General features: G+C 42.6%; 1 protein-coding gene across 2 annotated transcripts in view; it reads left to right on the top strand.

Moving 5' to 3' along the window:
* The first annotated feature begins 306 nt into the window (after window positions 1-306).
* The window catches only part of grm2a (glutamate receptor, metabotropic 2a), a 28,168-nt gene continuing 3,129 nt past the window's right edge, over window positions 307-25,345 (top strand). The window contains exons 1-4 of one of the 2 annotated variants that reach the window (XM_047332957.1): window positions 307-1,333; window positions 10,218-10,920; window positions 19,604-20,441; window positions 22,436-23,499. In XM_047332957.1, the coding sequence (XP_047188913.1) occupies window positions 10,393-10,920; window positions 19,604-20,441; window positions 22,436-23,499 (2,430 nt within the window). In that variant the 5' untranslated portion in view covers window positions 307-1,333; window positions 10,218-10,392. The remainder of the gene's footprint in view (window positions 1,334-10,217; window positions 10,921-19,603; window positions 20,442-22,435; window positions 23,500-25,345) is intronic. The other variant, XM_035632777.2, reaches the window with a different exon arrangement.

The raw sequence follows: 25,345 nt of genomic DNA, 5'->3' as shown, positions 1-25,345 counted from the left end.
TTTTAATCGTGGCACCCCAACCTTTGTCCAGAGGCGAAAATGAAAATCAGTCAGGAACAGACTGCGATGACACTGGGTCAGCTCCTGATTTAATGAATTGTGAAACCCACGGGGGTGTCATGCGGCGACGAGGGCACGGAGATTATTGCCTTCCCATGACGTTAATTATTAATCTCATTACATTGCACGTGGAGAGAGATATTAGGGGGGGGGGGGGGGGGGGGGGGGGGGGGGGGGTGTCTCAATATATAAATTTAGATTGCCGACCATGGCGTGTCTGCTTTCGACAGGAGAGGAAAGGGGTCGCTTCCCTCTCAAGAGCGCGTGTCCCCGGCGCGCGTCGCCGTGCCACGCGGGACTGACCTCGCGCACTCCCGTGCCGTGTCACAACTTGTTTGCTGCTCCCGAATAAAACCTTTCCACCGCTGCGTGCGGATAGGCGGTCTTCAAAGAAATCCTTATTTGAAGCTCGCGTGGCCGAACTAACGAACTGACAAAACAGGGGGCGATGCCTAAAGCGTTCTCCTCGTTGATATTCTCATCCAAACCAACAGCTCCCGACCAGACGCCGCACATTCTTCTCGGCTCCTGCTCCGAATCACACCGTGTTGGTCTGGAGATCGTGCGCGGAGCAACTGCGCCTGTCTTTGTCCGACTGTCCGCACCTGTGTGAGAGTTGACGCTCTCCCAGGTGGCTGCGCCAATCCGCAGCGCGCGCTTCTCTCAGCTGATACGTTTGAAATCAATGTTGCCAGATCTTTGCAAAAGCCTCGAGTAACAGGTCGATTTGTCTGATCCCTTTGTTTACGGGGATGATAATCATTTCTTCAGTCTGGCATCCTATCGGATTTAGAATGGCAACCATTTTTTTGAAATTGTAAAATTTATCTCAAGAAAGTAAAACGCGCGTTTTTTTCCATCAGAACGTCGAAGTGGGCGGCAGCGTAAGTGTTTTTGTTTTAGTTCTTTTGTTAGGGGGGGGGCTCTTGAACCCCCAGCACCCGGCGGCTCGTCGTGCACGTGAGACTGTGTCTGCAGCACCACGGACAGCTCCCGCTCCGCTGCACGCGCGGCGCAAACTTCAGCCGGCGACGACCCTCCTCCTCCTCCTCCTCCTCCTCCTCCTCCTCCTCCATCTCCATTCACCCGGCGGCTCCGGAGCAATTCACCTGCCGCTCTTTGATTTCTGGCTTTGTTTTTAAAAAACCTAAACAAAAACACACAAAAACCCAAAGCCCCCCTCAACCCCGCGGCGGAGGAGGATGCTGCCGCGCCGGCTCGATGCAGTTCACTCATCGCACAGAAGCGCCGGAACGCGAGGGAGCCCGCACAGGTAAGAGATGCTGAGTGTCGACGTGTGAACTTCCACAGTGTCGGAGCTGGTTTGTCGGGAAAGTACATGAAGTAGATGTGTGTGTGCGTGTGTGTGTGTGTGTGTGTGTAGATCAATGCGATGCCATGGCGCCCGATGCCCCGCATCCGATAAAAATCACTTTGCGCAACAAAAATAGTGCGAAACGCAGCCGAGAAAGTCGATTCAAATTTTAAACGACTCGAGAATTTGGCCAAGTGGTGTTTGGAGAGAAGACGTTTTACGCCTTGTTTCTGTTTTCTTCGAAGGGCATTTCATCAGTTTCATCCTACTACCTCAAACAAACGAGGTGATAAAATGATACATTGTATCACTTCTGTGTCGTGTATATATTCATATGTGTATATATATATATATACATAATGATCATATAGTAATAGTCAGCAGTAAGTGCAGATTAACATCACACTGTTCCAAATTGAGCATGAGCGCAGTGAGATACTGTGCGTGTCACAGACTTCTTCTTCCACTATCAGATCAGCAGGAGTTCAAGATACATAGTTAAACACAAGAGGAATATGAATGAACACCCAAAGGCACCAATATTTAGAGGCTGCGTCGCTAATGCTGGACAAAGTCATTACAGGAAGCAAAAATGTACTGTGGACGCTTCCTCTGGTCCCAGGGGGCATCTGTGCTGCATGTTCAGCAGATAAGACACAATAGAAATCCCTCTAAGTGTAATCCGTTCAGCCCACACAGCGATTCTTAAACTATGTATATATATATATACACATACAGAAGATGTACACGTCATCACCATTAAACTATATCAACAGCAGTTTAATTGATAATCAGTATATATGAATTTCTTACATGACAGAATAAGGCGTTTCAGGAAAAGCTCCCCCTGTGAGAATGAAGAAGGATCGGATGCATTCACAGCTGAAGATGTTGATCTCTGTCAATAATTCAGGCGATGGCCGACTGAAGAAGAACATATATTACACTGCCATCATCTGAATCCTCCTGATGTATATATATATATATATATATATATATATATATATATATACATCAGGAGGAGGTGCGGCTGTCTGACCTGTGGTCCCTCCACAGCCACTATTCCTCACCCGTTACTTTTACCTTGATGTTTGCAGGGGACACACTTGTGCAGTGTGAGGACGACACAGGGGGAAGCTGCGACTAATTACAACGGCACAACTATCTGCAAAGAGACACCAAAAAAAACAGCAAACGTCTATTTCTCACTTTTAAAAAGTGTAAGCTGAATACCTCTAGTGCAGGCAACTTCATTATCACAGCAAGAGCCTCTAAAAACTCTGTCGTGAGAGCCGTCTCCTCACAGCCGCTGTACGGGGATCTGTAGAGTGCATGGCCGTGGACGGTGGCTGTCCAGTAGTTCGGAGGAAACAACAGGACCAATAATTGGCTTGTCTTCTAAATCATTGCATTTAACGGAGCGTGGCTAAACTTTGTGGTTTTAAGTCGAGAGACATCTGCTTCCGCTTCATCGTCACTCAGACTTTTTTTTACAATATGCTCCGGTTGTATCAGCTGCCAGGCACCAGAGATTCAATTTCTGTATGATGAATCCCTCCAGTCCCATCAAAAAGGACAGTTTGATAGCCCAGTCTTCCTCACGGACACACGCACGCATTCACACGCGCTCACACACACACACACACACACACACACACACACACACACACACACACACACACAGGTGTAAGTGAGATTCATCAGTTGGATGTCTGCCAGTGTCATGTCTATATAGTCTGGTATATACTTCTACACCTGCACGTCTATAACATCTGTTTAATTGAATATTTAATGTGCCTCTGCCAGTATTGCAAATGTAGGTATTTAAGTACCAATTTGTATTCTGTGAGCTGACGGTACAATATGCACCAGCTTTAATAAGGACCGTCTGCTTCTCGTGTCCACGATGAAGGCACAGTTAACCGTGTGATGGAAAACAGTGTCCTGGCCCTAATTTCAGAGGCAAAGTTTCCGACAGAATGGATGGAAATGATTTCAGTGGGTACGTTTTAAGGCGGTATTCTTTGTAAAAATAGATTTTCAATTATATACGTTAAATGTGTCTGCAAAGTCAGCCTTACCCACTCACTGACAATGCCATCTTATAATTATGAAAATCATAGTGAAACAACAGTGGATTTCTTCATCAAGTAGGACAATTAATACACGGTCTTACTACTCCTAAAGCAAGCTTCCTATTAATTAATGATGCGTGCATGACTCTGATGAAAACCAACCGCTGCACTGACTGTAAATGACTCATTCCTGTTTGACAGTCTCTGTGTATGTGTGAGCGAGGGGTTCTAGGTCAGCCATATCAACATTATATAGGAGTGATAATGAACTGTGGTTCATCACTTCCAGCTCTTGATAAAATAACGTGTGTCTCCAGTAATATCGTAGGGATTAGGAGAACTTGAAAGAGTAGAATTAATATTTTTTAAAAACTATTACAGCTTAATATTTAATACTAGGATATTTTGGCGTGTAAAGACAAACGTTGACGGAGGAGGAGCATCAGGCAGGCTGAGCTCAGACTTTGAAAACAATTTTGTTTGTGGTGGCACAAAGACAAACACAAAGTGTTGACAGAAGAATTGAGTGATTTGAGACCCAATATTAATGCATTAAAGCAGCGGTTTACAAACACTGACATACCTTGACTATTAATTGAGAGTAGCTCAAACCCACCAAGATTTTTTTTCTTTCATTTTATTAATTATAGGAGCATTAAAGTGCATTGTATAGAAAAGTCTATATAACATTTGTGAATCAGTGAATCAATGTTTTTAATGAATTCCTGTCTCGGCAATCATCGTGTTACCCACCAGATTAATCTCGTAGAGGTCCCGACCCCCCGCACCACTGCAATAAAGTGCTGGACCTCAAGCGCCTCTTTTTTAATAGCGTTCTGGTGATATGTCATCATAGCTGTGGGGGCTTTGCACTGCACTTCCCAGAGATCAAGACGTCTGAGTTAATGAATGTCACTGTACGTATCAGACTGATATTGACTGGTGACCCTTTTGATTATGGTTATAATTAACGGAAAATCAAGTGAAAATGTTTAAAAACATTGAATTGATAATTAACGTGTTGCATCAATGGTTGACGGAAACTTTTGAATGAAACTTGAAAAAGTTAAACTAGAGAAGCTGAATGATTGCACTTTCTTATAGCCGTATACAAAACAGAAAAAAAGTGATCTCTAATTTCATCCCATTTAAAATAAGGCAACTGACGTACCCTCACTTAAATCAATCGTTAGTCCATAACCCCCCAAAATGAAGGTGTTTCAGACCACTCTCTTCGAACGGTGTGGTGCTGCGACGATGAATAATTCAACCGTACAATAAAAAACAAAAGCACCATACGTCCATCATGGCGTTTTCCAGCCAATCACGGGCCTGGCGCTAATGATCTCTGAGAGACAAAGAGAGAGGATGAATGTTTGATGAGGCAGGCAGAATGGGGCTCCTGGGAGGCGAAGGGACTGTCGAACACATTCGAGGGATTCCCCCTATACAGGTGGAGAGAGAGAGGAGGAGATGGATGAGGGGGAGGTGCAGTACAGTTGGCTTTGAAAGATGAGGCGAGCTGTTTGTAAAGCAGAGCATACTTCATGTAGAAGGAGGTTGACTGTATGATAATCAGGAGGACATGGGGTTTCCTCTTTCCCTCGCGCGTGACAGAAAGCAGTTAAAGCGATGCAGCGAGCCCCTGAATCGATTGATGTCTTCCTAATTGCAGTAGCTGCTACTCAGAGAACGTCTTGAAATTCAAACTTCAGGGACCTCCTCACTCTCTAATTGCTAATTGTATAAATGACCTCATCGGGAAAGGTCAGGGGCGGTGTTTTTTGGGAGACATTTGATTGTTTTACTGGTGTTAAGTCCAAGGGGTTGTCATTGATCCAGTCAATCTTCTCTGCAGAAGGACCCGGACCAGACTCCAGCACACAGTCGCTTGTGAGTGGTGTTCAGAGATGATTCGATGAGCATTTCCTGTAAATATCTGAAACTTTCATCACCAGTCTCTACAGATCACGTTTTTAAAGTGTAACAGTGAGGCGGAAGAACCTGTGTTAAGGAGACGTGTGACTGTCCACAGAGATTTGGAGGTGAGGAAAAACTCTGCCCTGGAGTGACTGATTATTTCCTCCACCAGTTAGTTAGTCAGACACAAAATAATTATTTTAAAGGTTAGAATTATGCTTCTGTGAAGATGTACATTAGGAATATTGCTAATCCTTTAGTATGTGTCAAGCAATTGAATCAAGCGTCAAATATTCAATTGAAATCTATTACAGAGGGTCATTCGTCACAGGTGGTCCCAGAATTCAAGCTTACTGTATTGTTTGTGCATGGTAACGTGTGTGTGTGTGTGTGTGTGTGTGTGTGTGTGTGTACTGGTGTGGGCACTATTGTGCCTTCTTCCCCATTAGCAGACCATCTTCAGTCTTCCCCTCCACCCAGGAATATTCTCTTTGTCAGCTTGCAATGTGATTTTAGAGAAGCCTGACTCCCATTACCTTTGCTTCCTCTTAACCAGGCTCTCAGTCATTCCACTGGGATCTCCGACCTGCTCATCCAGGCTCAGGGCTGCATATGCAGCAGATGACCACTACCCTTCACCACTTGCTCTCGCCTGGGGGGATATTACCATATTAATGCTGCACTCCACTCGTGGGACAAATGAGTGTCATAAAAAAAAATAAGCCTGGATGGATCTTTCTCAAACCCCACCCTTATCCCCCTCACACTGCTGCCCACACTGCTGTCTCTTTTCATTTTTTCTGCTCTCACGCATTTCCTATCTTTCCTTGGATTTTTTTTCCACCCCCCCCCCCCCCCCCCCCCCCCCCATGCACTCCTCCCATTCCTTCGCACAGTCTGGCTTGAAGTGTGTAAGAGGCTGGCAGGCTTCACGCTCTTGAATTAAAAAGGCCATCTGGTGAGGAGGGAAACAGAGAGGGCTGTATAGGAGGAGAGAGGGAGAATGAGAGGCATGTTCTTCCTTTTGAAGTTGACGTGTAGACAGAATTCCTGGGTGGGATTCTACATCTAAAGTGTAAATATTGCTCTTAGCATCTGTCATTTATACATACACACAGTATTTGGGAATTGTAACCAAGTGGCAACCCATCGTGACGTCACCCAGTGGTTTGTCAACTTCTGTTTTCGAAGCCTTGACTCGAGCATTTTGCCCGGCGTCAGCTAGGTTCTTTGGAACCAGACCTGGGAGCGGGGTTGGGTCTGACTGAGAGCTCATCCAATGTGCGCTCCACCTACACCTGCAACCATGCATCGATTGGACGGTACTAGCTGTCAATCACACTGTATCCCTGCTCACTACTTGTTGTAATTGATTTGTTTAATCCACACAAAAACTGAAGAGGAGAAACAGCGTGTTGTGGTTGTCATGTGCTGGTCAAGAAATTAGTCTGTCACAAAAACTCCTTTAAACCCCCAATGTGTCTTGCTTGGCCTTTTTTCTTTAAAGGATTAAACAAACAAGATACAACAAAATAATTAGTAAGATGTTTCCAGTTCCCAGTCCTTGTGATAACTAAGTGAGCCAGATGCTGATCAGTACCTTCATATTAAGTGTGCAAACATGAGAGTGAAGTCAACTCTTCATATTACTGGCAACGAAAGAAGTACAATTCCCCAAATGTCTTGTTTTCCCTTTAATTGGTGAGCTTTTGAGATGCTGGGAGGCAGATTTTATAACCTTCAGACCGAGCCAAGCTGGCCATTTCTTACCAAACCCTCAAAGTCCTGAAAGATATATTTTTTTAAATCCTGTGCACACAAGATGAATAAATAACATCTTCCAGGACTCTGGGGGCTCCATAGTTCCCCCCTGCTCTCCCAAGCCAAGCTTACACATTACTGGTAGCTTCATATTTACTGGACAGAAGTGAGGAGGAGATGTGGAGATTACCAACCCTCCTGCTCGTGACTTGGACAGCTTGTTTAAAAGTATATGCGACCATAATGGGTTGGATATTGCAGTGTAGTGAACAAAGACGGAGAGCGACGTGGAGCCCCCTGGTGAGATGGATGCCCCCTGTGGGAAAGCAGGATCGCGGACGAAACTGACAATGTGTCAGCCAGAAATCCTTTTGTCACCGTTCTTCTCTCTTGGGGCCGTGTGCTTAAGTGCTTCACCAGTGTAACTGCCGACAGATTTTGCACTGCAGAATGTCGATTCAAAATGAACCCATTTTAATCAGTGCAGAGCTGCACTCCAGCCAGGATGCACTCCCCAAACACCGAAACCTTCTGGTTGTACACAGTTGTGGTCTCTCGCTTGTCTACGGTAGCCTTTGCATGCAAGAGAAGTAATGACTTGGCCCATGTGCGCAGGGCTACTGCAGTGGATTTTCACTTGTTGACAAGCTGCTTAGGGAGCATATGGAAAGTCGGACATCGCACACTTATTTTTGTGTGGAAGAAAAATGATCCTTTGAATTTGGCTGACAGTTCAGCAAATGTGATGCAAAATGTCACATCTTGTTTCTCCTCAAAAGACTGCAGTGTGTCCACATGGAGCGTCTCTAAAAGGCCGGAACTCGTTGCAGAACAAATGCTGGACAACTATGGATCAAAGATATTAGAATATCTATACACATAAAAAAAGATGATGGTATCAGTCATTTATTGTTATTTTTGGGTTTTGATGTCATTTAAAAGTCAGAACATGAAAAGATCTGACTGCAGTCGGATTAGTTTGGACAGTTCACAGGTTTCCCAGTTGTCCCATGGGACCCAGCACCATGCATGCATGGTCAGACTGGCCCACTTCTTGTGGTCTGTCTTATATTTCCCTTTCACCCTCTCCATCTACTGGCAAGTTTCCATGGAAACAAGAGAAAGAGAAAGACAGAGAAAAACCCTAATGAATGGGGTCTGCAGCCTGACTCTTGTTGAGAGCGCTGTGTTGTTTTGATGGGTAAGTCAGTATTTTGAAACAGTAAAAAAAAATTATGTGGGAATTAATATCTGCTTGCTGCGTTTTAATAATCTCCATCAATACAGGTAATTGCTGCTTGTCATCCTACTTGACTTGTTGAGACGATTGATGAGACCGATCATCCAGGCTCGATCATTTACCCTGATGAACTTCTTCCGTACTCGGCGCGGGTTAATGAAGCCTCAGGGATTTGTGGGGCCTGGCATCAGGGCCGAAGGAAAAGCCTGTGTCTCTTCTTTTTCTAATCCATACGTGAACTGGATCACTGTAAATCCTGGTGTAGAGGTGTCCCATTAAATAAGGACATAGTCAGCATCGTACTGATGTGAGATTTAATATATTTAGAATTACATTTTTATCTATTATGCTGGTGTATGATTTTACCATTTCAGGCAAAGGACCTGGGAAAACATTGTACAATTAAAAACAAACAAACAAACAGCTGGACCACTCCTTTTTTGGGGGGTCGGGGGGTTAAATGTAATCTAACTTTAACATTTTGGGAAACATATTTATTTGCTTTGATGTTGGGAGATGAGAAGATCAATGTCACTTTCACCTATTTCCATGATGCATTGGCTTCAACCCATATTGAGGTTTTAGAAATAATTTGTAATAGAAATAATTGATTAAAAGTAAAAAAGTAAAACCTCTGATTTATGAAAGTCAGACTCAGTACTTAAACCGCTGTGGCAGCAATAACAACTGGAGTCTTCTTACAATCATTGCTCATCTGGATTTGGGGAAGGTGGAAAAAGGGTAAAAGCTTCCCTTGCTCTGTTGAAATTGAAAAAAAAATAATAATCAGGACGGAGGACAGAGCTTAACTTCAACTAAAGCTCAAATGCACTCTGTCTTGGTAAAGATCAAATTTGTTCATTTTTTAAAGCTAGGAAACAGAAAGGCTCCTATTATTTTGGAGTTGTATCTTGCTCTGTATTGAAAATAACTAATATACCACATTGCAAACCGCAGAACAAACGAATGAGTTTATGTAGATCTAAATGTAATCATGCCAATTCAGTCTTTTGGCAACAAAATGAGTTTGAATGCTTGAAATAGATTTCAATACTTTAATTCCTTTTATTTGTGAGTCAATTTTGCTGCTGTTGCTGTACAAGACCGTGTGAGTGGTTAATGTGATTTGACAAAATGTTCCTTGGGGATATGATTTTTTTTTCTCTGTAGACTTTCGGTGTGCAGGAGCATGTGCACATGTGATTGTAAAAGAGTTGTACAATCATCTGCCTCAGAAGAGAAGTTACATCAGGTCAGACAATCCATGAAAGAGGAGGAGAGGAGAAGAAGAGTTTGAAAGTATCACACTCACTCTCAATGAAGCTTCCCACAATGATGGATTGACCACGTGATGCATAAAAACATAAAAAAAAAACTATTTGGAGGATGTTTGTGTTGTCCTCAGTGAACTCTCATATTGAATTCTGTCTATTTACTTCGTTAATAGATTATTTTCCAGAATATATACTTCTGTCTGCATAGCAAAAACTTGTCAAATGGTAATTGTCCCTATAATTTGTATTAGACAAAATGAATTCCTTGTCAAAGTAGATTTATCTCGTTGATTATTTTACTTTCACAAGTAGAACATGTGGTGGCTGCTGCAGTAAAACAAACAGACAGTCTTAGTATTTTTTGGGTGTTCCTATCATAACCATCATCAATAAGCATCAAATGATCACTCACTTATGCAGATGATGTTAAATGTTTTTTTGCGGGGGGACGAGTCAGTGTCCTGGCAGACACAATGTTTTTTCAGAAAAAAGGCAACAGAAATTTTCAGACAAAGGCATCATTGTACTTCAGCTCAAAAGGCTGTGACTGAATTTCTCTCTTTGATCTGCAGGCTGTAATCTACAACATCTCTGAAGAAGACAAGGACGGAGAGGATGACATTGATCCTGTAAATGGCCTCCGTGAGCCTTACTCTCCTTCTCTTCAGTGCTGCCATCATCCAAAGCTGACCAGACGCTGACCACAGAAACCACCGGCAGGACACTGACCTTATTTTGCCCAGGGATATGTCATTGGGGAAATCCCCTGTGTTGGGGGTGCGCCCTGTGCCCCGACCACTCCGGCTGTCCCACCTCAGCCTGCTGTTCTTATGTGTGTCTCTCTTTGCCCAGGCTCCCCAAGGTTTGCCTGTGGTAGGTTATAACACTGACTTAAAGAGGGAGATCACACTGGATGGAGACTTGATGATTGGCGGCCTGTTCCCTGTGCACCAGAAGGGGGAGGCCGCAGAAGACTGCGGGAAGATAAATGCTCAGAGAGGGATCCAGAGACTGGAGGCCATGCTGCTGGCACTGGATGAAATCAACAGGGATGAGCACATCCTGCCTGGGATCAGACTGGGCGCTCACATACTGGACACATGCTCAAAGGACACCTATGCTCTGGAGCAGTCGCTGGAGTTTGTCAGGGCCTCCCTCACCAAAGTAGATGACAGTGAGTACACGTGCCCCGACGGCTCCTATGCCATCCACGACGACGTCCCCCTGGCTATCTCTGGGGTCATAGGGGGCTCCTACAGTGACGTCTCCATACAGGTAAGAACTAATGAATACAGTCGATGGGCTCACCACATGACGCCCATAATATCATAATGAATTTTCAGTTTACTGTTGACGATCATCTCTGTTTCATGCCATGGAATGAGTTTGCCAAAAGCTACATTAATCTCTTCGGACAGTGCAATTACAAAAGTTGTATCTAGCAATCAGCTGCTACTGCTGGCTTGAGAGCGAGACGGATGGAGGAGGGAGTACAAGCATGAGAGCAAATGTGATGAATGGTCATGTGACTGTCCATTTAGACCATTTAGTATCATGTGCAATTACCCTTTGCAAGATGTTAACACAGGGACTTAATGAGTATTGGTTCCGCAAGGAGGATCTGTTTACCTGCGCACCCATATGCTTGGCTGATCTAATTTAGATGATCTCTTACTCTTTCCCGGTAATTCACACTTCAGCAGCAGTCCTGTCAGAGGCAGACATGCTACAGATGTTGTGCTCGGGACGGGCTGACGGGATGACTAGTGACGGCATGATTACTCTCGGCAGCAGTGCTCCCTTTGGCTCAGTAAATCTGATGTGATGAAAGCGCTGCTAATTGTTTCGCCAAATCTCGATCTTTAATATGGCTGCCACATCGAGCGATAGTGAGCCATGTGGAACTGAGATTTGTGAATATCCACAAATATACATGCCTCAAAGCATAAATTTAAACAAAGTGGCAACCCACAACGACGTCCCCCATTGGTTTATGAACTGCCGTTTTAAAGCCTCAAGTTTAGCATTTTGACCAGCGCCATCTTGCTGTTTTTTTTGAGAGAATACAGGCTTCAAGAACTTCCCCGTTGGCTTTATTTAAATTGTAATTGATGTATTAACACGTTTTAAAACTGCACACAGTGTTGTGTCCTCACAAGGAAATAGGGGGAAAGGAAATATTCCCCGAATGTTGCAAAAAGTATTTTTGATTAAAATCGCTTACTGCCCCTTTAATCCTGGAAGGCTATTGATGTAACCAACCAATCAACCAGTCAATCAGGGGAATACAATCCCATAATTGACCACATTTGATAGCTGTTTAAGCATCTGCTATCATACAAATGTTTCCTCAAGTGTCCAGTGGAAATCTGTGTTGAAAGTAAAGTATCGACTTGTATTAAGTAAATGTTGCAGGTAAAAAATATAATTTTTTTTATATTCCCTGGTCGTACTGAACGCTGCAAAAAACATCTGTTTATTTTATAGATTCTTGCTGACAAAACACAATGCCAAACATACAATCCAGTACAGTGATGGAGAGACCCTGGGAAATGTATGAGGAGGATTCGGAACACCTATAAAAAGGATTCCTGGTGAAAAGGACAGTTTGGAAATCATGCATTTGATAAACGAGCTGTAATTTTTGTGAAACCCAGCATCTGGGGCTCCTTGGGGAGTGCCCTTGTCTTGTGGTAATTTATGGATGTACTATAACAAGCCTGAGGTCTGAGGTCTGCCCTAGCTTCTCACTGACTCCTCGAATCACTGAATCCCATCGGTAGGAGTGCACCACAGGACACAGTTCCCTTTCTCACTATGAATAACGCTCTCCATTGTTATGCAGTTCAGTTGTGAGGAGTGCTAGCTCTTGGTGAGCGTCTAATCCTGGCAGACAACTACACACACGGCCTTTTTTTAAAATGAGATGTGATCACATAATTTACTACAAAACTAAACACTGGCTTTCCTTGCACCTCGTTCAATTACTCTGATGTTTTAGAGATGTTCTGTGTGGGACGTGTCCTTTGAAAACCAGGGGTGCATTTGTTTTTTCGCAGCCTGTCCTGTTATTTTTGGGGACAATATTATTTCAAAAAGATATGCATTTGGGGCATGTGAATATGTGGCATTTGTGTGTTGCTGCTGGTTGTTGCTCAGTAGAGAATGTGTTCCACATAGTGTCTCTGTCATTTGTAGCTGCCTGGTTTGTACATAATCTACAGCCACTCAGACCTTTGAGTGAACCAGCTTGGCTGTGACAGTTAAATCAGATGTGTGTATTTCACCCCAAAGGCAAGGCACTTACAGGACAACTGACTATATTGGTTTAAAGGCCCCCGATCGCCATGGCGACACGGTGGAACATGGCGAACTGACAGGTGGTGAGAACGCTGAATGCTGTCTAAATCTGTCACAATGAAGGAAGCGTGTTGCTGTGCTGCTGGTGTTGTGGTGTGACAGTCGCAGATATGTGGGCGGACCTGGCTGCCGGCCGAGCCATGCTGGCGTTACACGGGCACAGGCTGAGTTGAGTGTGGAGGCAAAGTTTTTCAACGCTCCTGCCGGCTCGGTGCCGTTTTCCTGAACTGTGATTGCAGCCGGGCTGTCTGGTGGTTTGGCAGCGGCGTGCATTCACACAGAGGACAGAGAGGGATCCAATGAGAGATCATGTTTCACAGAAACACAGAGACGGCGGTGACGGGCAGATATGATCGCGGAGAGAAACAGAAGGAGTGAGTCACACCGCATCATATGGCATCAAACCATTTGACAATCCACGCCTGTATCTTATACAGTCACTGAGAATTCTGTGATGCCATCTGGACTGTTTGAGCATATCTACTTGAAGGAATATTTATGTGATTCAAGTGTTTGGCCTTGTACATTTCTCCTGTGGTCTTTCTTTGCGAGGTGATGACCATCGTCATCAAAACATTTAGTAATAGTTTTGCATACTGCAAGGGGAAATGCTTCAATCATAAAAGATGTTGGCAGCCTGCATTCTCTGTATGAGGTCTAGGTGTGTACAGTTGTGTTATAGGGGTTAAATTAGTCATGTCACTCTTTAGTGCCCTCAGAGGAGGAGTAATCAGAGATGTATTATATTCTACAATTACAGTCCAGGAACATCTAGCCTCAGGGTGGTTTCTGATTAATACATGGAAGTGACTGCTACATATGAGTCAGTGGTAAGAAAGCATTCTGCAGGAAAAATATCACAGTCACCGTGGTGCATTATAGAAGAACAACACCCTGGAAGCATAGACAGAAGGAATTTCTCGAGCCAATCTGCAAACAATGAAAAAATAAGCGAAATTATCTTTTATGAAGGTGCAAAATAAAATAAAAAATAATCTCAGTGTGGAAGCAGGAACCTGGCTAGTTCCAGGGTATTTGGATGAAAGCTCTCATTGTATAACAGCACCTGTGGGAATTAATTGGAATATTTTAGCACACTGTCAGTTGAGATGTGGTAATTTTTTTTACTGATTAATGAGACAGGAGGAAAAACATAGGACCCACGCTAGAATTTAAAGATAGAGATCTGGATATTTGCAGACTAAACTGTGTGAGCAGAATAATAAGGTAAATTTCAACCCGTCGGCGAGCTCTAGAATCTCATTTTTGTTCACCCACAAATAACCCTATTTATAGAATTGTCTTCATCTGCAGGTAGACAGTGCCAGCCTCTGGAGGATATATGAGTCATACAAGGGACTTAAACATGGTTCACACATGACAGAATTCATGCCAGAATGAACAATAATGATGAAACGTATCAGTAAAACCATGCAATGAAAATGCATAATTCATGGGTAAAAGTAAAGAACGTGCTCCCGAAATCGTAAATAATTCACATGTGATTGGATTATTCAGTGGCTTGGCAGAACCCAGTATTTGTGCAGTTGCAATACATATCATGTCCACACATGCACCAAGTCAATGCGTTATATCAGATATGAAGGACAGGACGGCAGATGGGAGGAGTCAGCTGAAACCCCAATTTGGTTTGTCAAGTGTATGGATTTTAGATCTTGGCTTTCAGGGTCGGTCGCACCGAGCAGCTCTGTGATGTTCGTATGACAGAACAGGACCGAAAAAGGAGATGATAATGGTCTGAATTCACAGAGGAAGGAAATGAAATGAATGGAAGCAAGTACAAGTCAAAGCTGAGTTATTGACATTGACATTGAAAATGAATGGACGCTCAGCCATCGCTTAACATGTGGTGTAGTAGTCTGACTGGTTGCATGGGTCTGTGGGATTTGAATAAAGATATTGCTGCATAAAGAAGATTCATAATATCCAGCATAATAAGGGGGCAGGACCTGATCAAAAGATAAACATCCTTGCTCGAGGTATCTAACAGTTCATAGTTCCGCCCTGTTAAAGCTGTTGCTAGGCAACTAAAACTTAAAAAAATAAACTAATAATGATCCAGTGCATGGTCTAACTATCCTCCGTGCACGTGCATGATGTGCTGCTCATGTGTGTGTGTTTGCATGTGTGTTTCAGAGCTCTGCAGTGGGCTGTGTGTATGTGTGATACTGAGTGGAGCTAAGGACTGCTGCTCTGGGAATACAGTGTTATTGCTGTAGAAGCACACTGAGACGGTCTTCTGGGAAGAGCAGATGGGCTTTTCATGTAGAAAAAAATCATGACATCTCTACAAAGTAGGCCTGATATTTCCTGGACCAGGACACACACTCTCTCAGTTACTTATTTCTATGCCTTCCCAGCTCTGTTATTTGACTGCTGCCCCCACTCTGTCTCTTTTCCTTACTTCTTCCTCTTTTAAGGTATCTCATCCATTCAACAGTATGTTAATGAGACACAAATCAAAACAAATGCATGAAATTTGCTGGAGATGTACCGCATCCCTGAATCATCAAGGCATCATTTTTGGAAAGACACTCCGTTTCAATTAAATTTTTCATCAACCGTACCAGTAAAATCTAGACTTCTAGCATTCGTAAAACAAAAAAGACATATTTCTCCAAACTAATGCACAATGTTGGTAATCTTTTTCAGATATACAAATTTGTGGACTTCCTCTAACTTTATAAAGTTTTTATCATGAATAAATAGCTTTTGCTGCAGCGACAAACAACCCAACAACTGAAATAGACATTGTGCATTATTGTGGCGAATGGTGTTTCCTGTTGCCTCGGGGGTAACTGTATGGAAACATTAATTCAGCTGAAAAGAACAACCCTAATCTGCTCAGCACCAAACCCTGCAGTAAGATGCAGGATGATCCCTGTAACTCAAACAATGAGACTATAAGCCAAACAGCGAGGGTTAAACCTCAGGCAATCAAGAAATAATATAACATATTTATTACTTGAAGTTTTGTTTATATAAAAAAGGATTAGATCTTCTTTTCACGTTTTCGTGGTTGTGTCTAAATCTTGTCTTAATATAAATGAGTCAAAGAGGCAGATCAGTTGGTTTTCTTTTTAGTCCTGTCAACATTAAAATCACAAAGAAATCATAAAAATACCTTTAATTATACGGCATAATTGACATCAAACCATATCTTACTGAATAATTATATGTTATAGGTTGCTTTTGAGCAGTGTAATAATCAATTAGCCGCTGTTGGTGTACGTAATATTGTAAGATATAACATTGCCAGCAAGTGATATAGTCAAATTCTCTAATAATTATCAAATCTAATTAATAACTAAACCAACCGAAGGCTGTTTTTCTTTTGCATAATTTTCATTAATTTAAAAATATACAGTGCACACACAGATAAAACATTTTGTGGCATGATGAAGATTTTAAGATCAAAAATCGACACTCTCCCAGCCTCCATACGACCTACAGCTGCAGGCAAGACTGCACAACACCTGCCAAGCGCAAACTTGCTTTTCTGGTGTCATGTGGATTATTCACTCAACCTCCATATAAAGATTCCCATTGAGCCCATTGTACGAGATGTGTGTCTGGTTCTGTGCTTCACAACCTTCCATAAGCCACATGTAAGTGGATTACTAAACTGACAGAGAGATCCGTATGCCCTGCAGAGAAAATTACTCATTCACTACTGCAAGACCAAATTCAACAGAATGGATGGAAAACATTGTTGGTTGTTGTTGTAAGCTTTAGTACCTGCATAGAAAATTTCATGACATCAACACAACCCATAACAAATGTAATATATATATGTTATAGACATGCAACACCATACATCAGGTGCTCCTGCAACCTCTGCTCAAGCATATTTGATTTTTATTTCATTAATGTATGTTATTGGTTACATACCTCTATTGAATAGGGTGTCACAAAGACAATATGGTCCTTTTAATGTTTGACCAGATGACTGAGTATTAAATTCATTTTATGGGGCACCCCTTAAAATAATCATAAAGGTCTATCAAAGCTATTTTATTAGCTCATTGAGCTCATTATTTTATTAGAGTATTGATTCATTTAAACCTCCTCACTGTTCAATCAGCATCTATCTAACTCATTGTCGTCTAGTAAGTCTAATAAATATTCAATACGACCTATCACTTTAAAAAGAAAATGTCGCTTACCAACTTAAAAATATTACTGGAAAGAATTGTGTTTTGCATTTTATTTGAATATAAAACGCAAAGTTGGAAGTATTTTATTCTTTTGTTGGTTAGCAATTGTGTACAGAGCTATTCAGGTGCTAGAATATGTTTCTTATCCTTGTTGCACAGATTTAGAATTTGTATCAGGATTGAATGTCCTTGATTTAATACATAAAGACATTTATGGCTGCAATTTGAAAATTGTTATTCATTATTATTTCTGGCACTCGTCAAATGTACTACTTTGTATTGTCTTAAAACATGTGGAGGGAGTCCGATAAACAGAAAAAAGATAATTTTGAGAAACTTGACATGTTATGTAATGATAACATTAATGATTGCTTTTGACAGCTTTTGCATACTTAGGTGATATATTTATGGGGTGGAAAGTGAAGACTGGATGTATTTTGCCATGAAAAGTATTCATGTGCAAAATTATGGGAGGGAGGGAGCTATGTGATCAGAATTCGGTGATGTGAAAAGGATTAATCACATAGTGTTTTTTTATCACTTGCCACCCTAAATCGAACTTCTTCCTATGAACGGAAACTCTGCTGCCAGCTGTTTCACCACATGTTGAGAAGGGCTGTCAAGGCGGTTTAGGCAGAGAGACGATTTTATGTAGAAATGTGATTATTTAATCTCTCTGCATAATCAGGGATTCCTACAGCTGACTTGACACTCTCAGGGGAAAGCAACCTTTGAACTGATATCAAATGCTCACTCGCACATTTCAGCAATCTAGATTCCTTTCAGTTTTTCAGTTGCCATCCTACAGATGAGTCTGAAACAGTTGTAACCAGTAAATTAGCTCCACATTGCCTGTGTATGACATTGTTTGGGTGGTGGTAAAAAAAATTGTCCAGTCGCTCTTGATTCGGGGGCTGCATCTAATTTTGTTTGAAACGTGCTCTCATTAACTCCAATAAACCTAGTGGTCTGGAAACCACTGACACTGGCTCATTTAATATTCATCCCTCTGATCCTGCAAAATAACAAAAGATCCCAATATTAAAATCCACTCAAGCACATCACACTATTGTAATGTCTCACCGTATTGATCCATGTATGAGGTTATGTCCTGAAAAGCCTCTGTCTATCCGATTTGTTCCTCTGTGCCAGAGTATTTGGTTTATGTTCTACATATGTTACTTGTATGTTTTATTTGTGACCAATACGCCTGCATTTACAAAGCAGTATAAGGAAGCTTTAAAGTTCTTCATTCTGGCCACCTTATTTCGAGATATTTGACTGATATAGTTGAATTTTAATTGTTATTTACTTACTGCAAAGGCAAAGATCTACTTTCTTCCTCCTCCCAAAACCCATTTAACGTGTAGCAGTGCTGATTTTATCTGCTTAACAGCCACAATGTGTGTGTCAGTAATTCCAATGTCCCAATTTACTATTCATTAATTTGACAACACTCAAATTAGGTTCTGTGCAAGCAACAAGCACATGATGTGTCATGTGATGATGAGCTTCCAAAATAATGTCATTTCATTTGAACTTTAATAGTATTGAATAAATTGAAAAAATTTAATATGAATTTTCCCTCTGAGTTTCTAAGGAATGACTCATTTGCATTCAAGATGCTGTGCCAGGAGAGTGCTGGTTTGAGAGTCGGCATTAAAGTCAACCAGATTTATGTTGGCATTCTTTTGACTGATCCGACCGGCTCCCCTCAGGCTTCCACAGAAGTGCCTGAAGCAAAAGCTAGTCAGTCGCTGCTTCTACACACTGCACGCAGTGTCACGACGCTGACAAAACCTACTGAACAGAAAAGCGCAAAGTTTCAAGATTCTTTTATACTTTAACTCCTAACTCCCCGTCCTCCACCTCTCTGTCTCTCCCTATCCACTTCTCTCTTTATCTGCAAGGCAGAGCGAGAACTTTATGCAAAATGTGTTCATTTTTCTAGCATAGTAAGTTATATCCAGTGTGACTAACACCTGTAGTCCTCTACATATTGGGTGTTTGTTGTTGTTGTTGTTGACAGCATTGGAGATGAGAAAAGATGAGGTAGACAGGCAATCTGCACAACTGTTAAATGGATCTCAGCACTCAGTCAGTAGGGGAGTGACGTTGTGAAAGGCCCAGCAGGGATCAGGCGTAGAAATGATAGACTGAATGAGGTGAGACTAATTGCATCTGCAGGGGAATAAATGTGTAGTGTAGCCAATTTCCTTAATTTATTTAATGATGAGCAATTAAAACAATTCCCACAGTTGCCAGGTGGATGTTTCTGTGTGAACTGTAATGAATCAATTACCAGTTTTCCATCTAATACATCATAACAGTACGCATATTTATATACACAGTAGTACTTAATGAAGGTTTACTGTTGTTGAGTGGAAAAAACGATCAATCTGGTTTCTTTCCCTTTCTAGGTGGCCAACCTGCTGCGACTCTTTCAGATCCCTCAGATCAGCTACGCCTCCACCAGCGCCAAGCTCAGCGACAAGACGCGCTATGACTACTTCGCCCGCACCGTGCCCCCCGACTTTTACCAGGCCAAAGCCATGGCAGAGATCCTGCTTTACTTCAACTGGACCTATGTATCTACAGTGGCATCAGAAGGTGACTATGGTGAGACTGGGATTGATGCCTTCCAGCAGGAGGCCCGAGCCCGCCAGATCTGCATTGCCACCTCGGCCAAGGTCAGCCGCTCCATGAGCCGTTGGAGTTACGAGAACGTGATCCGCTCCCTGCAGCAGAAATCCAACGCCAAGGTGGTCATCCTGTTCACACGCAGCGAAGATGCCCGTGAGCTGCTGGTGGCAGCCAACCGCATGAACGTCACCTTCACCTGGGTGGCCAGTGATGGCTGGGGGGCACAGGAGAGTGTGGTGAGGGGCAGTGAAGCTGTGGCAGATGGGGCGTTCACCATCGAACTGGCCTCCTATCCTATCCCTCAGTTTAACGACTACTTCACTGCACTGCACCCGTACAACAACACCAGGAATCCCTGGTTCAGAGAGTTTTGGGAAAACCAGTTCCAGTGCAGCCTCCATGATCTGGGCTGTGGGAAGCATTCGCTCCGCGAGGTTCCATTTCAACCAGAATCTAAGATCATGTTTGTCGTGAACGCTGTCTATGCAATGGCTGTGGCCTTACATAACATGAGACAGGCGTTATGCCCCAACTCCACCAAAGTGTGTGACGCTCTAAAACCTGGCAATGGCAGAAAGTTTTACAGGGACTACATTCTCAAGGTCAAGTTTGACGGTGAGTGAAATCCTGATGAACTAATATCAAAACACTGTTGCTTATAAGTTATGAATCTGTATAAAAGTGGCCATTTAATCTTTGTGCGTAACATGTATATCAATTCAGATTCACTATACCAATTTATATAAAGTGATGAACTAGCATTGTAATTATGTGTTTACACACTGCAGCTTCAGATAATCGCTTAAATGATTCAATTTTCGAAAACGAATCTATTTCTCCCCCCTCGTGCTCCAAGGCTCATTCTTTTGTGTATTTTGACTTAAATGGGAATACTATCATATTATGAGCTGTATGATGTCATTCTTTGATTCATTTTCATTGATAAGGAAATAGACCTGGACCACGAGGGTGTTGAATCAGGAGTAACTGGACTTGTTTGTAGTGTCTTGAAGACGTTTTACCTCTCATCACCCAACTCAGTTCTAACTTAGTTGTGGTGAATCCCAGGTATTTAAGCTCTGTGGGGCGTGGGCAGTGTTAATGCTCCAGTCTGTTTGAATGAACCGTCATTGAAACAATTATAACAAATGGTGGATAACTACGACCTGGATGAATGAGAATCTCCACAGACAGAGGTTGACCACTGTGCTCTTATCCAGCCATGCTGTCGTTGTTGTTTTTTAACACACCAAAGAATTTTTACTATCCAGAGGCTTAAACTTGAATTAGAGGCCTGTAGGTTATCCAGTCCCTGCAGGCATTGCAACACATTAAGGAGAAAACACACAACCAGTGGACCACGAGCCCTATGGGTTTAAAATCATTTGATATATTAGATTAGATAACGAAAGTGCTGCAAAATAAAATAAAATTTAAAATGTATAAAGTAATGACTGGTTAAATACTTGCAGAATTATATTACTGCAGTTGGAAAGATAAGTCAAATTAATAATTAGTTGAACTACTTTAATATTAAAGACATTGGTTTAGTTGGGAGAAAATGATTAGTTTCATCTTTCAAAAGGTGAGGATTTTATATTTTTCTTTGGTCTCCGTCTTTGTAAATTAAATCTATTTATGTTTTGGAATGTGTACTATTTGAAACAAGCATTCTTCGACACATTGACCTCTGGGAAATGATTATCGACACCTTTCAATGGACTTCATGATTAGTCAGTGAATTGAGAAAATAAGATTAATTGATGATAAAATATGCTCGGTGACTTCTAAAATGTAAAATTTCTTTAGAAAATCCAACATTATTGAATTAGTGAATGACAAATTATATTTATGACAGATTGATCAGAATGATATGCGATGACAAAGTATTGATAAGAGTCTTTGGCGCTTAGACTCCATAGGGAGATATTGTAGCAGAGGGCCTCGGTCCTGAGCAGCAGCAAAGAGTCCAGACACTGGTGGTGACGGTGGTTGATGACTTGCTGGGTTGACTGGGCGCACTGGGCAGACTGGGCGGTGATGGGGAGGTGGAGGGTGCACAGAACAGCATGAGAGGACCAAGGCAGGGAGAGAAATCATATTTAAACAGGCAACAGCAAGGGGATAGGCTTACAAGGCAAGTGTGTTGCAATGCTATTGGATAGATGAGACCAGCGGATTAACAGCTGATCACTGAAGTGACAGCAAGAAACTGAGAGTGCGCATTCGTGATTGGATGAAAGGCAGAATAAATGAGAATTAGACTACAACCGAAGCAAGCAGGAGAGCAGTCTGACTGAACTCCCACGGAATTCCCACGTCTGTGTTCTATCCAAGGACTTTTCATTAAAACAGCTTCCATCATATGTATTGACTTTTCACCAGTGACCCGTCACAGTCACTGTTCAGTGGATACTACTGCATGACAGATAGAATGTCAGCAGAGACACAAACAGAGACATAAATTTATTATCAGACTGTCCAACCAGAAAAAACGTGTTCATGGTGTAAAGTCCACAGTCTTTGTGCTTTCCCTTTAAGTCTTCGCACCACAGTTGTGCTTGCCATACACCTGTTATTTTGACACTCTCTTCTTTTTCCACCTTCAGCACCATTCCGTCCACCAGACACAGAGAATATAGTCCGCTTTGACGGCTTTGGAGACAGCCTTGGCCGTTACAACATTTTCCACTATCACAAAGAGGGTGGACGCTACGTCTACCGAAAGGTCGGATACTGGGCTCAGAGCCTGACCCTAAACACTAGCCTGATCCCCTGGGCTGGCCAGGTTGCCCCCACCTCCCAGTGTAGTGACCCTTGCCGGAAGAACGAGGTGAAGAGTATGCAGCCTGGAGATGTGTGCTGCTGGATCTGTATCCCCTGTCAGCCGTTCCAATACTTGCAGGACGAGTTCACCTGTGCTGACTGTAGTTTTGGCCAGTGGCCCCTCGCCAACCTGACAGGCTGCTACGACCTGCCTGAGGAGTACATCCACTGGGAAGACGCCTGGGCCATTGGACCCGTCACCATTTCCACTCTCGGGATGATGTGTACGCTGTTTGTCGTTGGCCTCTTCCTTAAACACAATGAAACACCCGTGGTGAAGGCCAGTGGTCGAGAGCTCTCCTACATTCTTCTGCTGGGAGTGCTGATGTGTTACAGCATGACCTTCATCTACATCGCCAAACCTTCCACTGCAGTGTGTACACTGCGCCGACTAGGCTTAGGCACCTCCTTTGCTGTGTGCTACTCAGCCCTCCTAACCAAGACCAACCGCATCGCTCGGATCTTCAGCGGGGTGAAGGACGGAGCCCAGCGGCCTCGATTTATCAGCCCGGCCTCTCAGGTCGCCATCTGCGGTGCTCTGATCTCCTGCCAGCTGATAGTGGTGGTGGTCTGGCTGCTGGTGGAGGCCCCAGGGGTGAGAAAGGAAGTGAGCCCGGAGAGGAGAGACGTAGTCACCCTCAAGTGTAACAGCAAGGACTCCAGCATGCTCATGTCTCTCACCTACAACTGCGTCCTCATTATCCTCTGCACGGTCTACGCCTTCAAGACCCGCAAATGCCCCGAGAACTTCAACGAGGCCAAGTTCATCGGGTTCACCATGTACACCACCTGCATCATCTGGCTGGCTTTTCAGCCCATTTTCTATGTTACTGCCAGTGACTACCGGGTAAGTTCAGTTAAGTTATACCTATAATCATCCACATGCAATCCTTGATAGAAGGTGACGGTATGAATGAAATGTAACCTCATTCAACCTTATTCTTCTCTAATTGACATTCATACTGTGGTTAACCACTTGTAGATTGTTCCTCTAATCTGAGCAGAGTTCATCCTGGCAGATAATGACTTCTTCTGGGGTTGAATTTGGCTTTTAAATGTATGAAATCATAAACTAATCTCAACTGGTATTGATTCAGCTGTCAGCCATGTCTGTGTTGCCTGCGGTTCTTAGGAATATATGTTCTTTATTACCGAATTGCTTTAATTCTTCACAATCAGAATCATACTTAAGATTGCATGTACTTTGCAAGTTAAAACACTTTTATCACCTTATTTTACTTTTAAAGTTTAAATATTAATCTAGTGAATGTAAATTTTTAAATATGTATCTTACTCATTTTACCACAACAAAACCCCAGTCTAGTAGTGGTACAGTAGTGTTTTTTGAAGGTATTTTATGTTTTCTAAAAACAATAGATGAAAAATTTTTTCACTACAATTCAACAATTGAAAATGGATATAAGACACAGCAGCTCCTTTACATTTCCCCTAATATAATATGTCATGAAAAGACTTGATGCTAACAAGGTACATATCTCTTTAAAACTAATCTTAGAGATTAAAATGCTACTTTTTTTCGCTTTTCACTTTTTTATCTCAAACAACGCCTTTAATTTAAAGGTAAAAATCCACCTCAGATTCATTCACTTTACATGACCTTCAATACCTATGAGGAATACAACATTACCTGAGGGTCTCAGCCTACTGATTGGAAGTTGATGGTCATCTGTAGCCAAAAGACTGAAATGATAGAAACAAGTGAGAGACATGGGTGGCCCTTAGTCATGGAGGTTTATCCCTCCAGGGTAAGAACACTGTGCTGTGAGCGAGAGTGGCAGAAGGGAGAACAGAGACAGAGGATTCCCCTGACACATCTGCTTCTGCAGAAACATGGAGACGGCCAGGCAAGACTATGAGCGCTGAAAGGGAACTGCACGTCCCTGTGTGTCCCAATGTGTAGCTGTGTGGAATGGCCTGTGAAAGACCTGGATGCTGAGTCCCAGCTGTGCCCTCTGTCCTGGGACTGCGGTGAGGCTCAGAGGAACTCTTCCTCCGGGCTTGTCACACTTGCAATTCACAGCCACAATGGGATCATCGGATGAACGCGAGTCTCCCCTTTGACCGATGAATAATAACCGAAGCAACCGAAGCACCGACTTAGTTAACCGACTTCTAGTTTTTCACGGGCAGGAACATATCATCAATGTTCTTCTAGTTTTTATACCACTTCTCAAAATTGTTGTCAAACAAATACAAATTTTAATGTCATAAAATGTTAAGGTAAACTAAACCCAATCTTCTGAGCCATGAGTAACACATTTGATTATCATATGAAATATTGAGGATGTTCTCTGCAACCTGCGGCAGAGGGTTTGCCACAAATGCCAGTGCTGGTCATCTCATCTGAGCAGCAGACATAACTGATTAAACAGCTCCGATGGTCAAGAGTCACAGCGCCTCCATGAAATCACTGAAGACTACTGACAGAAAATTATTTCCTGTGATCTTTACAACCACTGCCTTTTGTATGAACTGATCCATCTGAGATAGACCTTTTCCTAGTCAGTGAGTGAAGCTTGTTTGACTTATATTAAATCAGTTCAGCACCGTAATATTTTTTTCTCCAAAAGGCTTGAACAGCCCATCGTTGTTGTTTTCTTACACATATGGACATATTGTCCAAACATCAGCCCTTACATGATCAGACTCCATGAATGGGTTGAACCGTAAAG

The sequence above is a fragment of the Scophthalmus maximus genome, chromosome 6 (assembly GCF_022379125.1).
Source record: "Scophthalmus maximus strain ysfricsl-2021 chromosome 6, ASM2237912v1, whole genome shotgun sequence".
In the NCBI taxonomy this organism is placed as follows: Eukaryota; Metazoa; Chordata; class Actinopteri; order Pleuronectiformes; family Scophthalmidae; genus Scophthalmus; species Scophthalmus maximus.
This window is presented reverse-complemented; position numbering and strand designations above follow the sequence as displayed.